Source organism: Monodelphis domestica, chromosome 1, assembly GCF_027887165.1.
Source record: "Monodelphis domestica isolate mMonDom1 chromosome 1, mMonDom1.pri, whole genome shotgun sequence".
NCBI lineage: Eukaryota > Metazoa > Chordata > Mammalia > Didelphimorphia > Didelphidae > Monodelphis > Monodelphis domestica.
This window is the reverse complement of record NC_077227.1, coordinates 475,813,136-475,824,635: the sequence shown is the minus strand read 5'-3', so window position 1 is coordinate 475,824,635 and position 11,500 is coordinate 475,813,136. Positions and strand designations below refer to the sequence as shown.

The 11,500-nt window shown below is 37.5% G+C and overlaps 1 protein-coding gene and 1 pseudogene across 2 annotated transcripts; one reads left to right on the top strand and one right to left on the bottom strand.

Annotated features, from left to right (window-relative positions):
* The first annotated feature begins 2,829 nt into the window (after positions 1–2,829).
* LOC103097229 (late lactation protein B-like) lies at positions 2,830–7,909 on the top strand. 2 transcript variants are annotated; one of them, XM_007475361.3, is made up of 7 exons: positions 2,830–3,023; positions 3,674–3,801; positions 5,257–5,327; positions 6,312–6,422; positions 7,071–7,172; positions 7,401–7,427; positions 7,755–7,909. In XM_007475361.3, exons 1-7 carry the CDS (start codon positions 2,937–2,939, stop codon positions 7,784–7,786), a joined length of 558 nt encoding a protein of 185 aa, XP_007475423.1. In that variant the 5' UTR covers positions 2,830–2,936; the 3' UTR covers positions 7,787–7,909. The 2 variants fall into 2 exon arrangements, with proteins under 2 accessions (XP_007475423.1, XP_007475422.1); XM_007475360.3 differs by having other exon boundaries at positions 2,832–3,023; positions 7,752–7,909.
* Positions 3,952–4,888, bottom strand: LOC100616770 (60S ribosomal protein L7a-like; annotated as a pseudogene).
* Positions 7,910–11,500: the final 3,591 nt, after the last annotated feature.

The following is an 11,500-nucleotide window of genomic DNA, read 5'->3' as shown; positions in this document are numbered from 1 at the left end:
GAGGGAAGGAATTAAGGAGAAAAGAGAGGGAAAAAGCATAGGATTTCTCCAGCCAGGCAGAACAGGGGAGTTCAAAGTCCCCCACTACGAGGTCTCTGAAGAAGATTAATGGCTTTCTAAGAGGATAGTGTTTGGAAGGTAAAGGAGAAAGAATCAGCCTAAACTCTGAGAGAGCTCAGTAAAGATGCCTCACCTGAACTAGGCTTCCTCCAGTATGGTATCAAGGAAAACTCACTGCTAAACCCAGACAATAGCAGCTGCCATGCCAAGATGCCGTAACACTCAGCACACAGCCGCCAGCTACCTCCCCACCGCCAAAGAGGCTGGAGAGAGGAAATGACACAAAATATATAGATTGTTTTTACTTCACTTTCCTGCATCTCACATATACCAATGGTAGCTTAAGTTTGACTTAGGACAGCCCAGGCATCTGTCAGTTGTTTCTAATTTGTCATTTGCTAGCACATGTCTGTCATAGGCCATCGTCCTAAATACTTAATCCTTAAGTATGGGTGTAGACATTCCTGCTTTTGTTAGACTAAGTAGGGTGGAATAATCTAAAGTTCACATTATATATTTACATGTTACTTTTTTTTTTCAGAATGTACATACAGTTCTTGAGGCCTGAGACTGTTTCAGTTTTGCCTATTATCTAGCACAATTACTGGCACACAGTAGTGGCTCAATAAATATTTGTCAATTATTGGTTTTCTGCCAAACTTTAAATAAATAAGATAACTGATTTTCAGTAAGTCAGAGAGTTAAGCTTTCAAGAGATCTGATCAAGAGATCAAGCTTCCTAGGAGGAGCTAAGTAAGACTTTTACTTAGCTAAATAACCCACAAATAAGACTAGATTACCTTTAAATAGGTGAAAAGACAATTTTAAAAGCTCCAAAGAACCTGATCTTGACTGGAAAGACAGGGAAAATTCTGGTCTGCCATATCTCCTTCAAATCTCACCATGTAGAAACCAGGTCAGAATTTGTCTATGACCCATAGGAGTAGAATAGGAGCTTCACCTGTTCAAGAAATCAGCAAAAAAGTTACTTTCTTTGGGTTGAAGCTGGGGAACATTTTCCAGTAAAACTTGACCTAGAATTCTGCATCTGGCAACCAAGATGTTAGAGTAAAGAATGTCCTGAGATTCTACAAACCCATCTCTAAACAACCACAAAATCAAAAAATGTCTCAGAACAAAATTTGTAGTGACAGAACCAACAGAAGAATGAGGGAAACATAGTTTCAGCCAAAGAAAATGTAAAGTGGTTGCAGGAAGGATCTATCTCTCAATGGGGAAAGAAGCAAAAGTAGAAGATTCTGTAGTATGAAAATCAGCCTGGTGCAAACACATACTGAGAAGCTTGTGGAGTGACCTGATCTAAGCACAGTAGGAGAGAATACTAAGTGAAAAAACAATTTCAGTACTTCCAACACCAGGGGGAGATGAGGAGTGAAATCCACCTAAATCTTCTATATGTGGCACCATGGGGTACCCAGGGGTAGTACTTGTATCACCCCAGAAGTGAAGCTGATTCTTAACATGTAGGCCAGACCATGGAAAATCCCCCCCCCTTTACAAATGGAGTGAAAAATAAAGAGAAAATATCTGACCCTGGAAAACTATTTCAGCAAAAGGTCCAAAATGAAAGTGTAGAAGAGGACAGCAATGCCAAAATGGATCCCAAAAGCATGTCAGACCCAAAGCAAATCTGAAAGCACATTAGGCACAAAATGCACTCCGGAATAGTTCCAAGATACTATTAAAAATCAATAATAAAAGACTTAGAAAAAAATTAGAAAAAAAATGATAGAAAAAGTCAGCTTAGAGCAAAAACTCACTGAAGAAAAAGATTTCTAAAAAAGGAAATTCAAATTTTAAAAAAGGAAATAACTCTTTTAAAAAAAGTACAAATCCTCAAAAAAGAAAATAGAAGCTAATAACTTTATAAGACAGTAGGAAACAATAAAACACATTCAAAAGATTGAAAATATAGAAGTATCTCACAGGGAAAACAACTAACCTGGAAAAGAGATCCAGGAGAGATAACCTAAGAATCACTGGACTGCCAGAAAGCCACAGTAAATTAAAAAAAAAAAAAAGAGTTCATATAGCATTGCACAAGAGATTATCAGGGAGAACTACTTTGATATTCTTAAATAAGAGAGAAAAAATAAAACTTAACATAACCAAAATCACATTCAACTTGTGTCTAAATAGAAAATTAGTCTGTATGACTCCCTTTTTTTTTTCAGGGGAAAATCTGCTCCAGGTTTTGAGGATTTTCCCATAAACTGATTCAGAGTAGTTAGAACAATGAAAAGGGAAAACGATAAAGCTTTTTACAATTGAGAAGTGAATAACCTTGTTCTAAGTTAAGTGAGTATCAGAATTGGATATGAAAGCCAGATACCCTGACTTGTGACTTGTTCAGTGTTAAAGAGGGAGGTCTCCAATATATCTGAAAAACTTCACAAAATATGTTAGAAAAAGTGAGGAGGTAGAACCGTGGGTGGTTAAGTTGTAATAAAGTCATTGATTTTTTTTTTACTCTAACTAAAGAACCTTTGTTCCCTTTTTAATGACAATCTCTTTCCCACCAAACAAATGCTTCAATTATTAAAACTAATGGAGGATGCAGACACTAAAAAAACAAGTAGTGTTGATTCTTTGGATGAATTTAAATGAATAGTCATTGAAAAATCAGAAAGACATTATGCTTCCAAACATAATATTATGCTATTTCACTTGTCCTTTAACCTCTGTTGCCCAATTGTGTGACTAGGTGAAGAATTGTGCAAAAGAGAGATAAGTTTTTATTTTTATACTTGATATCAAGATAAATAGAGACAAATTTTAAGAGAGGAGCACATATATTTTTAACCAGCATCCCTGGGTGTTTGATTTTAGGGAAGATCTTGTGAAAGTTTGTCAAGATGAAGATTCTTTTCCTCAGCCTTGTTCTATGCCTATTCTTCATTCTCCAAGTTAAGGAGTTACAATCTTCTGAAGAAGTATTTGAGGTGAGATTGTATTGGGAGAGCATGTGGTTTGGAGGGAGGAATGTATGCTAGTAAGAGTTTGTCATTTTAGAATTATGACCCCCCTGGGTTCTTTTCTGAAGGGAGGCAGTAACTTTAAAGGTATGGACTCAACTAGAAAATATTTAATTGAGTCTGTGTGGGGCAAGTCAGTTCAGGAAGTTTATGCCAGATAAAGGATTTTACTCTTTTCTAATTTTTTATTTTATTTACTCTGTCCAGAGCAAACTGAAAATGAGGTATATAACCTAGTTCATTTTATACATGCCTATGAACATTCCAAATGAGTTATGTTCCAAAGTAGAATTAAGTCTCAAAAGATTCAAAGACACTATGGACAGGGATTTAGTTTGTGGGTTCAGTGCTAAATCTCCACTTCAAATTGGGATAGGTAACATTTAAGGCAACTTCATAGGTTTGGATCTCAAGGATACTTCAACTGAAATTATTGACCTCTTTCTCTGAGTCTATCATGGTCTCTTAGGTAGAGGCTCATGGTCAGTTTTTGCTTTAGAGTTGGTGTTGATAAAGAGAGGGGGCCAAGTAAAAAAGGACTTGGCTAAGAAAGTTTGTGCAGGAGAGAGACTTTCCTCCATTTTTCCTTCCTCAATTCCTATCATGATTCTCTCTAGAGCATATTCTTTATAAAGGCTATTGTGGAAGACAAGGAATTAACTAAGGAGAAGAGGCCTAAGGCCTTTCCACCTGTTATAATCCAGCAACTTGATGATGGTAATATGGAGATCAATGTTTTAATGAAGTAAGTAGTTTGTATATAATAGTCCTATCAGCTCATCTATTCCTTGAGAGTCAATTATCTTATATCCTTTGCTAACTTAAGCTGAGCATGCTTAATATTTATTTTTTTCTTTAAATTTTTATTTTTATGTAGGGAAAAATCAAGCATAATTTAACCCAATTTAGTTGCAAGTTCCTTAACTTTTGTCTTTCCTAGCTTGGCAATACAAGCCACTGATTTTGGACCCAGAACATTGCCACCCTAGTGGTGACAGATCTCACATATATAATTGCAATTAGTTTTGCTCCCTTATCTTCCTGGTTAACCTGTGTAAAGGCAATGCTTGTGTAAGTCTTTCTGTGAACTAATTGACCCAATCTGGCTTTCCCTTTAGTAATACAGTAAGGAACCCCCATTTTTCAGCACAAAACAGGTAGGAAAACCACAAGCTCAATGGGATCAACATCATGTGCAATCACTACCAATTGTGCTTTTTTGTTTTCTACCAGGGTAGTAACAGTATTAACAACTGCTGATGGTCTCTTAGTGGGAGCATCCCCTTTGCCTGCAGCTTTTTGTTCAGCCTGAGCCAGCAGCCTTTGGCTTCTTTTCTTGCTTTGTCTCAGGTTTGTAGTTGTGAGCCAATTTAAGCAGCTGAATAGCTGTCTGATGGTCCAAAGCCTGGGTAAACTGGTTGATTACTGGTGACACTTTCAATCACTTATAAAGGAAAGACCTTTGACTCTGCAGTCTAATGTATCAAGGCCATTTGACAAAGTGGGTGAGGTCCCTTTTGGGCTGGATATCCTGACCAATGCCTAAATTCTTGGGCTGCTTTTCAAACAAAGGATTGATCACTTTCTTGGCCTCCTGCTTTTCCACAACAGCAGGGGCCGGGGCCACCTTCTTCCCTTGGCCCTCTTCCCTTTGTGCATCTTGGCTGGCAGAATGAGAAAGGAAGAACAGTTATGTTTTTATATATGGAGATTAGGTTTATTTTTATCCCCAATGAGTGAAATGCTTACTTAGCATCCATTGGTTGGTTTTCTGAGTTACTGTGTAATTGTTTATTTCTAAATGAGCTCAGGTCTCCTCTAACTTTCCTCATTTCCCTGTCAATGCCTCCATCTCATACCATTTATGACACAAATTATATTAGAATACAAATTTCAGTCTACTCAAACCATTTATCTCTCACCATATCCTTTGGGATCATTTGATTCCTTAGAGATCATGGTATTCCATGATTCCTAATTTGATCCTTAGAATATTTGATGGTGAAAAGATGAATGGAAGATCACTCAGTTCTTTATAAGTGGAAATAATCAGAGCACAGACTGGGATACTGATCTGCTCCTGCTGTACTTTCCTTAGTTGAGAACTGTGTCAGGGGCAAGGGAACCAAACCAAACTTTTTGATAACATTATTTCTTCTCTCCAGCAAAACTATTCAAATGCACACATTCTGTTTTCCAGGAAGAATGGCGAGTGCCAAAACAGTAAAACAAAACTTGAGAAAACAGTTGAACTCAACAAATTCACTATGAGTAAGTGATTTTTTTTAAAGATAAGAGAGAGATTTACTAGTAATGTTAAATCCTTTGCCAGCAAGACAGCATAAGTGGAACAACTTGGAGGTTGCCCCCTCAATGCCTCCATTCTGAGATTTTATATTCTTCCATCTCAATTCAATGGGGCAATCAAAGGAGGGTAATCTCCACGGTCAGGTATTTTAGGTTAAGAGTCATAAGGGCCTAAGAGAGAAGAGGAATGATTTTCCTGAGTTTCTGGAGATACAATGCCCATGCCATCTCCCCCCTCTCCAAAGATCTAAGGGGGGAAAAGGATGATGGTCTCTTTCTTCTGTAGCTTCTTCAGAGCTGAAAATGGTTGTAGAGCTGTCCCTGGCTATTGTCAGCCTGAATCCCTGGACATTACCTACAGCCAATACCTCTCTCTCCTGACAATAACACTTATGTGACCTTGGACTTGACCTATGATTTTACTGATATTAGGAACTCCTAGAGATTAAATTCTATATCAACGCAGATCACTATTTGCAATCCAACTAACAATCTTAGAGAATTGCCAGGGATCCTGAAAGAGTTAAATGAGCTTCTTTGGCTGAAAGCAAGTATTTTTATGTGACACTTGAATTCAGATCCACTTTTCTCTATCTTTTATACCACACTTTCTCTCTTACTATGTAAATTAATTAAGTTCTTTAATATTCTGTTTCTTCAACTGTAACATAAGTGGTTAGAATAGATGTTTTTAAAGCCTCTGAAAATTCAGTCATTGGATCCTTTGATCTTCTAACAGACAACATTGTAGCATAAAATTTATTAGCAAGGTACAAAACAAAGTACTATGTGAAGATGAAGAGAAATTTTCCTAGTCAGATCCTTATGCTTCTTGGTTACAGGTTGCTTATCAGAATTGTGAATCTAAAGCTTGTCCCAGGCTCTTTGGGAATATTTTCTAAGAGGACTGAGAATGCTAAAGTTATATCTCTTTACAACTTCTCATAGATGAGGGTAAACTCCAGGTGTATATAACCAAGATGTCTGTGACAGATCATTGGATTATCCTTTATGAGGGTGAGCTCCTTGGTGAGCAAATCAGAGTGGCCAAACTTCTGGGTAAGTAACATGTAATTCTATGAATCTCAGTAGGAGAAGCATGTCACTATGTAGAACAGCTATTGGAACCTGTCCACCTGGATTCCCCCAGGGGTGGGGGATGTTCCTCTATGTTCTAGGAATTCTCCATCCCCTTCCATTTTAAATTTGATACAAATTAGAATCATGGAAAGTGGCCAGCGTATTCCATTAATTATCTAAAAAATTTTGTCTGCTACATGTTTGATGGTAGTCTAGATTTGTCCTTAGTGAGTCAGCTTGAGGGAAATCCTGCTTTTTTCAAAGAAGGGGAAAGAGGAAGAAGGCAAATATACATGTCTTCATGTCTTACTCTTTTTCACCTTCCTTCAGATTTTAGGGCATTAGGACTATTTTATTAAGTATAAGTGTGGGAGATTTACATGGGCATTTTCTATAGAGATGATGATGTGAGGAGCACTTGAGGTAAAAAATTTGTTGGCAGAAGAAAAAGAGAACTAAACTTTTTGACTCCCCTAAGTTATTTCCTGTTCTTCATGCTGTCAGTTTAACTAACCAAGGTACAAAAACCATAGACTTTCATTATAAATGATGACTATTATAGAGACAAGGATCAAAGAAGGTTCTAGTGAGAACTAATAATTTATTTATTTTGATATCTTTCTGCAGCTCCATACATGTATGCAAACCAGGAAGCTATTAAGGAGTTTAAATTGTTCAGCAAGAAGGAAGGATTTGATGAAAGAAAAATCATCTTTCCCAGAATAGAAGGTAAAGAGAAGGGAATTTTGGATCTACCTTACCCTGTCTCTTCATTTTCTATCTTACACCCCCTTCCTTTCTTCTCCATTCTAGTTGTTTCTTCTCCTTAGAAATAATTTTATCTTAACTTCTTAGCAGACCATGTCTAGTTGCTTAAACCATTTTCCAGCTTAAGAGTTCTGTGATAGGAAGTATTTTTGGCAAATAAATTAATTGCACATCTCTTTGTTTCTGCAGAGGAATGCACCTTTGACTCTATTTCAGGTAAGTGAGCTTTAAATAATTCTACAGCATCTTCCAGAATAATCTAGAATCCATACCTCAGCTGGGATTTAAGTGGCTACTCAGTTCACCTTAGCTATAGGAAGGTGATCTTCCACATGCCAGAGGGATGAATGGCCTTTTTTTTTTTAATATTTCAAATAGGCTTCAGTCTCCCTTTAGATTTCTCTGCTAGTGTTGAATAAATATTTTCTGTACCTCTTGCACCCTGGGGCTGGATCCTGACATCTCATGAGAAACTCTCACTTATGCTTTATTATGTAATCCCAAGGACCCATCATTGACTTTCCATTTGGTATTTTCTAGAAGAAGACAAATTCATTCTACCTGAGTATGAGTGATATCCAGGAAATCTTGGCCATCTCAGATGATCAGCAGGTTCCTTTATCTGACTTCGCTTTCCAGATTCCTCCTGTATTTTCTAATATTGTCTTCCAGAACTATATAAAAATACGAAGCAATTACTTTTGACTTGGTTTCTTTCTTCTGAGGTTTTATTGGGGGCAAATGATTAAGAAATTGGTGACAATTAGATGAGGCACACTTCTCTGGTAGCCAAGGACCTTGGACTTCAAAAGGTTAAGAGATTTATAGCTTCTTTAGGATGCGATCAAAAGTTCCATATGCTCCAAAGCAGCTGCTTAAAAGGTAAAAATAAAGATAGTCCAAAGATTATAAGTAGAGTAGTAACTTAGGCTACTGGGTTTTTGTTCCTGAGTACCAAGAATAAACACTTGAATCCCTTAGCAGTGGAGGATGGGCTGTTTTACAATATGCAATCATTAATTTCCAAAATATTAAGTTAGCAAAGCATTTGTTTCCTCTTCTCCTCCATGATTCCTACCCCTCAGGATAGCTTGTTATAGTGTCTCAAGGTTTCTATTTGATTCCCCTTCCATTGGATAGTAACCATAGTTTCTTGAACATCCTGCACTGAACTTATTTTCAATCTTGATTTGAGACTGCATTTCATACCATGTACCCTGGGCACTTATTACAACTCTTGTTCTGGGTGCAATTGTTATGCTGACAATCCCTTCTTCAACTAAACAGCATTTTAAAAATTTGAGCCACAATGAATTTTGTACTGAACTGATCAATACATCACTTTCTCCTTTTTTCAGTCTCTTCCAAACTCTCAGCAGAATGGCTTCCATACTCATCAGTCAACTGAAAGAATTCTCTTCAAAGTTATCAATGGTCTCTCAATTGCCAAAGAGGGTCTCTCCTCTCCACCCTCTACTGTCCTAGGCCACCTTCTTTTCCCCTATGAGAGCACTCTGTCTGTAGTGTCATCAGCTCTTATGTGTTCAGTTGTCCTCTACATAGATGATTACTAGGTCTATATGTTCTAGCCTTTCCTCAAAGTCTAATCACTTACTGTCAGCTATCTTTAGATATGTCCTGAAACACATTCTTTCTTTATATTGTTTAGAATTATTTTCTTCTTTTCATTTCTTTTTTTTAAAAAAATTAGAATATTTTATCATGGTTACATGATTTATGATCCTCCCCTCTCCCACATATTAGTGAGGGGGACTTTAAAGAAGAGGAACCAAAGTTCAGCTATTTGGGAATTGAATATAATATGACACTTGTCACCCTTTCCCCAAGCTGAGCTGTTTTAAATTGATTCAGTCTGGCTAGACTAAAACGTAAGTGAGATTTCCCCTCAGCCTCCTTTTTGAAATGATGGGTTTGAAGTTCCTCTCCTAACACATGGACTCTGATTCAGTTTCTATTATAAATTAAGATGTTTAGTTTATTTGGATATAAAGATGTTGAAAGGGTAATAGAAAAGGACAACATTTCTTCCCTATAAAGCTCTTGAGGGTCTGACTAAGGAATGTTCTTCAGAAATAAGCTCTGCGTTCCCCAAAGGGAAAAAGAGAGTTTTTATCTCAAAGATTGTTTCCAGTTGAAAAATGAGATCTTTCTTCTGCTCAGATAACAGGATTGAGAGATTTGGGTATTTTAAGAACCAAAATAGTTCTCCCTCCCAGCTCCAAAGAGCCCAAGATAAGAACATTGGGTTTTCTCCTCCAAATGCTTTTGAGCCTGACTGGAATTCCATCCCATCCCCTCAGGTCTTGAGGTTTCATCTGCTCATCTTCTGAAGCATTTCTCCAAATTTCAAATTTTCTTTGCTTCTGGTCATTCCCTTGTACACCCCCCTACATACTTCCCTTCTCCCTCCTCTAGCTGACAAACCATTCCACTGGGTTATACATGTAGCATTGTTCAAAACCTATTTCCATGTTATTCATATTTTAAATAGAGTGATCTTTTAACATCAAAGTCCTAATCAAATCCCTATCAAACTATATGATCAATCATATATTTTTCTTCTGCATTTCTATTACCACAGTTCTTTCTCTGCATGTGGATAGCATTCCTTTTCACAAGTTCCTCTGGATTGTCCTGGGTCATTGCATTGCTAGTAGTATAAAAGTCCATTACATTCTATTCTTCCATAAAGTATCATTTTCTGTGTACATTGTTCTTCTGGTTCTGCTCCTTTTGCTTTGCATCAATTCTTGGAGGTCTTTCCAGTTCCTGTAGAAATCCTCCAGTTCATTATTCCTTTAAGCACATTAATATTCAATCACCACCAGATACCACAATCTGTTCAACCATTCCCCAATTGATGGACACCCCTCATTTTCCAATTTTTGACCACACAAAGAGCATGGCTATAAATATTTTTGTACAAGTCTTTTTCCTTATTATCTCTTTGGAGTGTTAGAGAGAGAAATCTGGAAACTTTGGGAATAAGCCTGGAAGAGCTACAAGAATCCTGCAAGCAGCAAAGGGGGGATGGGCAAAAAGGAACTTGGAACCTTGGAGGAAGAGAAAAAGCTGATCCAGACAGTTGAAACGGACTCCTGGCAGAGAGTACTTGGGCAGAGGTTTTTTTTTTGTTTGTTTGTTTGTTTTTTATTTTGGACTCTGACTGAATCTCAAAGTCAGTGATCTTTCTCTCCTTGAATTTCTGATCCTAAATCCAGCCAATGGACAAGGACTTTGAGAGACAAGCAGTCCACAAAGAAGATCTCTACAACTCCTTTTGAACCTTGAACTTGGGGACACTTTCTGTGCCAGCCAAGAAACTGGGGTTTCTCTACTCTGAACTCCTCAGGGATTCAGGTTATCAGACCTGATCTACCTAACTTTGGGGGTAAGGATGTTAATGAGATAGGGACCCCCTCTCCCTCTTTCCCTCTTGAATCTCAATTTTTACTATTCATCAACCCTTTCCTGCTTCCCTTGAATAAACTCAGTCATTGAGACCCAGCACTGACTCCAGCTTTATTAGAAGACAGCCTGAATTGAAGGGGAAGGAGAAGGGGTTTCTCTCTCCACAGAAGAAAAAGGCTTACTACCTGAAGCCTCTTCCAACAAAGATCCTAGAGAGCCTGCCAGTAGGAATTGAAGGCAGCCATAGTGAGGGGGTCTAGTCAGATGAGGGCTAAGGGGGAAAAGACAAAATCCATTCTTTTTCTCTCCTCTGGCTAAACAACACCTCCTCTCACTCTGTCCCTGTTTTAAAAGGAAGAGACTCCATTTCCATTCTCCCTTTTCCCTGTTATATTACAGGGGTACAAACCTAGCAGTGGTATCACTGGATCAAAGGGCAGACATTCTTTTAAAGCCCTTTGAGCATAGTTCCAAATTGCCTTCCAGAATGGTTGGACCATTTCACAAATAACCAGCAATGTATTCGTGTCCCAATTTTGTCATATTCCCTCCAATATTTATCACTTTCTTTTGCTGCCTTATTGGCCAGATTGATAGGTGTAAGGTGTTACCCTGGACTTGTTTTAATTGGCATTTCTTTACTCAGGAGGGATTTAGAACACTTTTCCATGTGGTTATTGATAATTTTTATTTCTTCATCTGAAAACTGCCTTTTTATGTCCCTTGACCATTTATTAATTGTTGAATGGTTTGATTTTTTTTGGTAAATTTGACTTAGTTCATTATACAGTTGGGAAATTAAACCTTTGTCAGAGAGTTTTGTTATAAAAATATTCTCCTAGTTTGTTGTTTTCCTT

Coding starts and splice junctions, on each gene's coding strand:
- LOC103097229 (XM_007475360.3), top strand. CDS start 2,937: ATGAAGATTCTTTTCCTCAGCCTTGTTCTATGCCTATTCTTCATTCTC. Junction 3,024..3,673: donor CTTCTGAAGAAGTATTTGAG/GTGAGATTGTAT, acceptor GATTCTCTCTAG/AGCATATTCTTTATAAAGGC. Junction 5,328..6,311: donor ACTCAACAAATTCACTATGA/GTAAGTGATTTT, acceptor AACTTCTCATAG/ATGAGGGTAAACTCCAGGTG.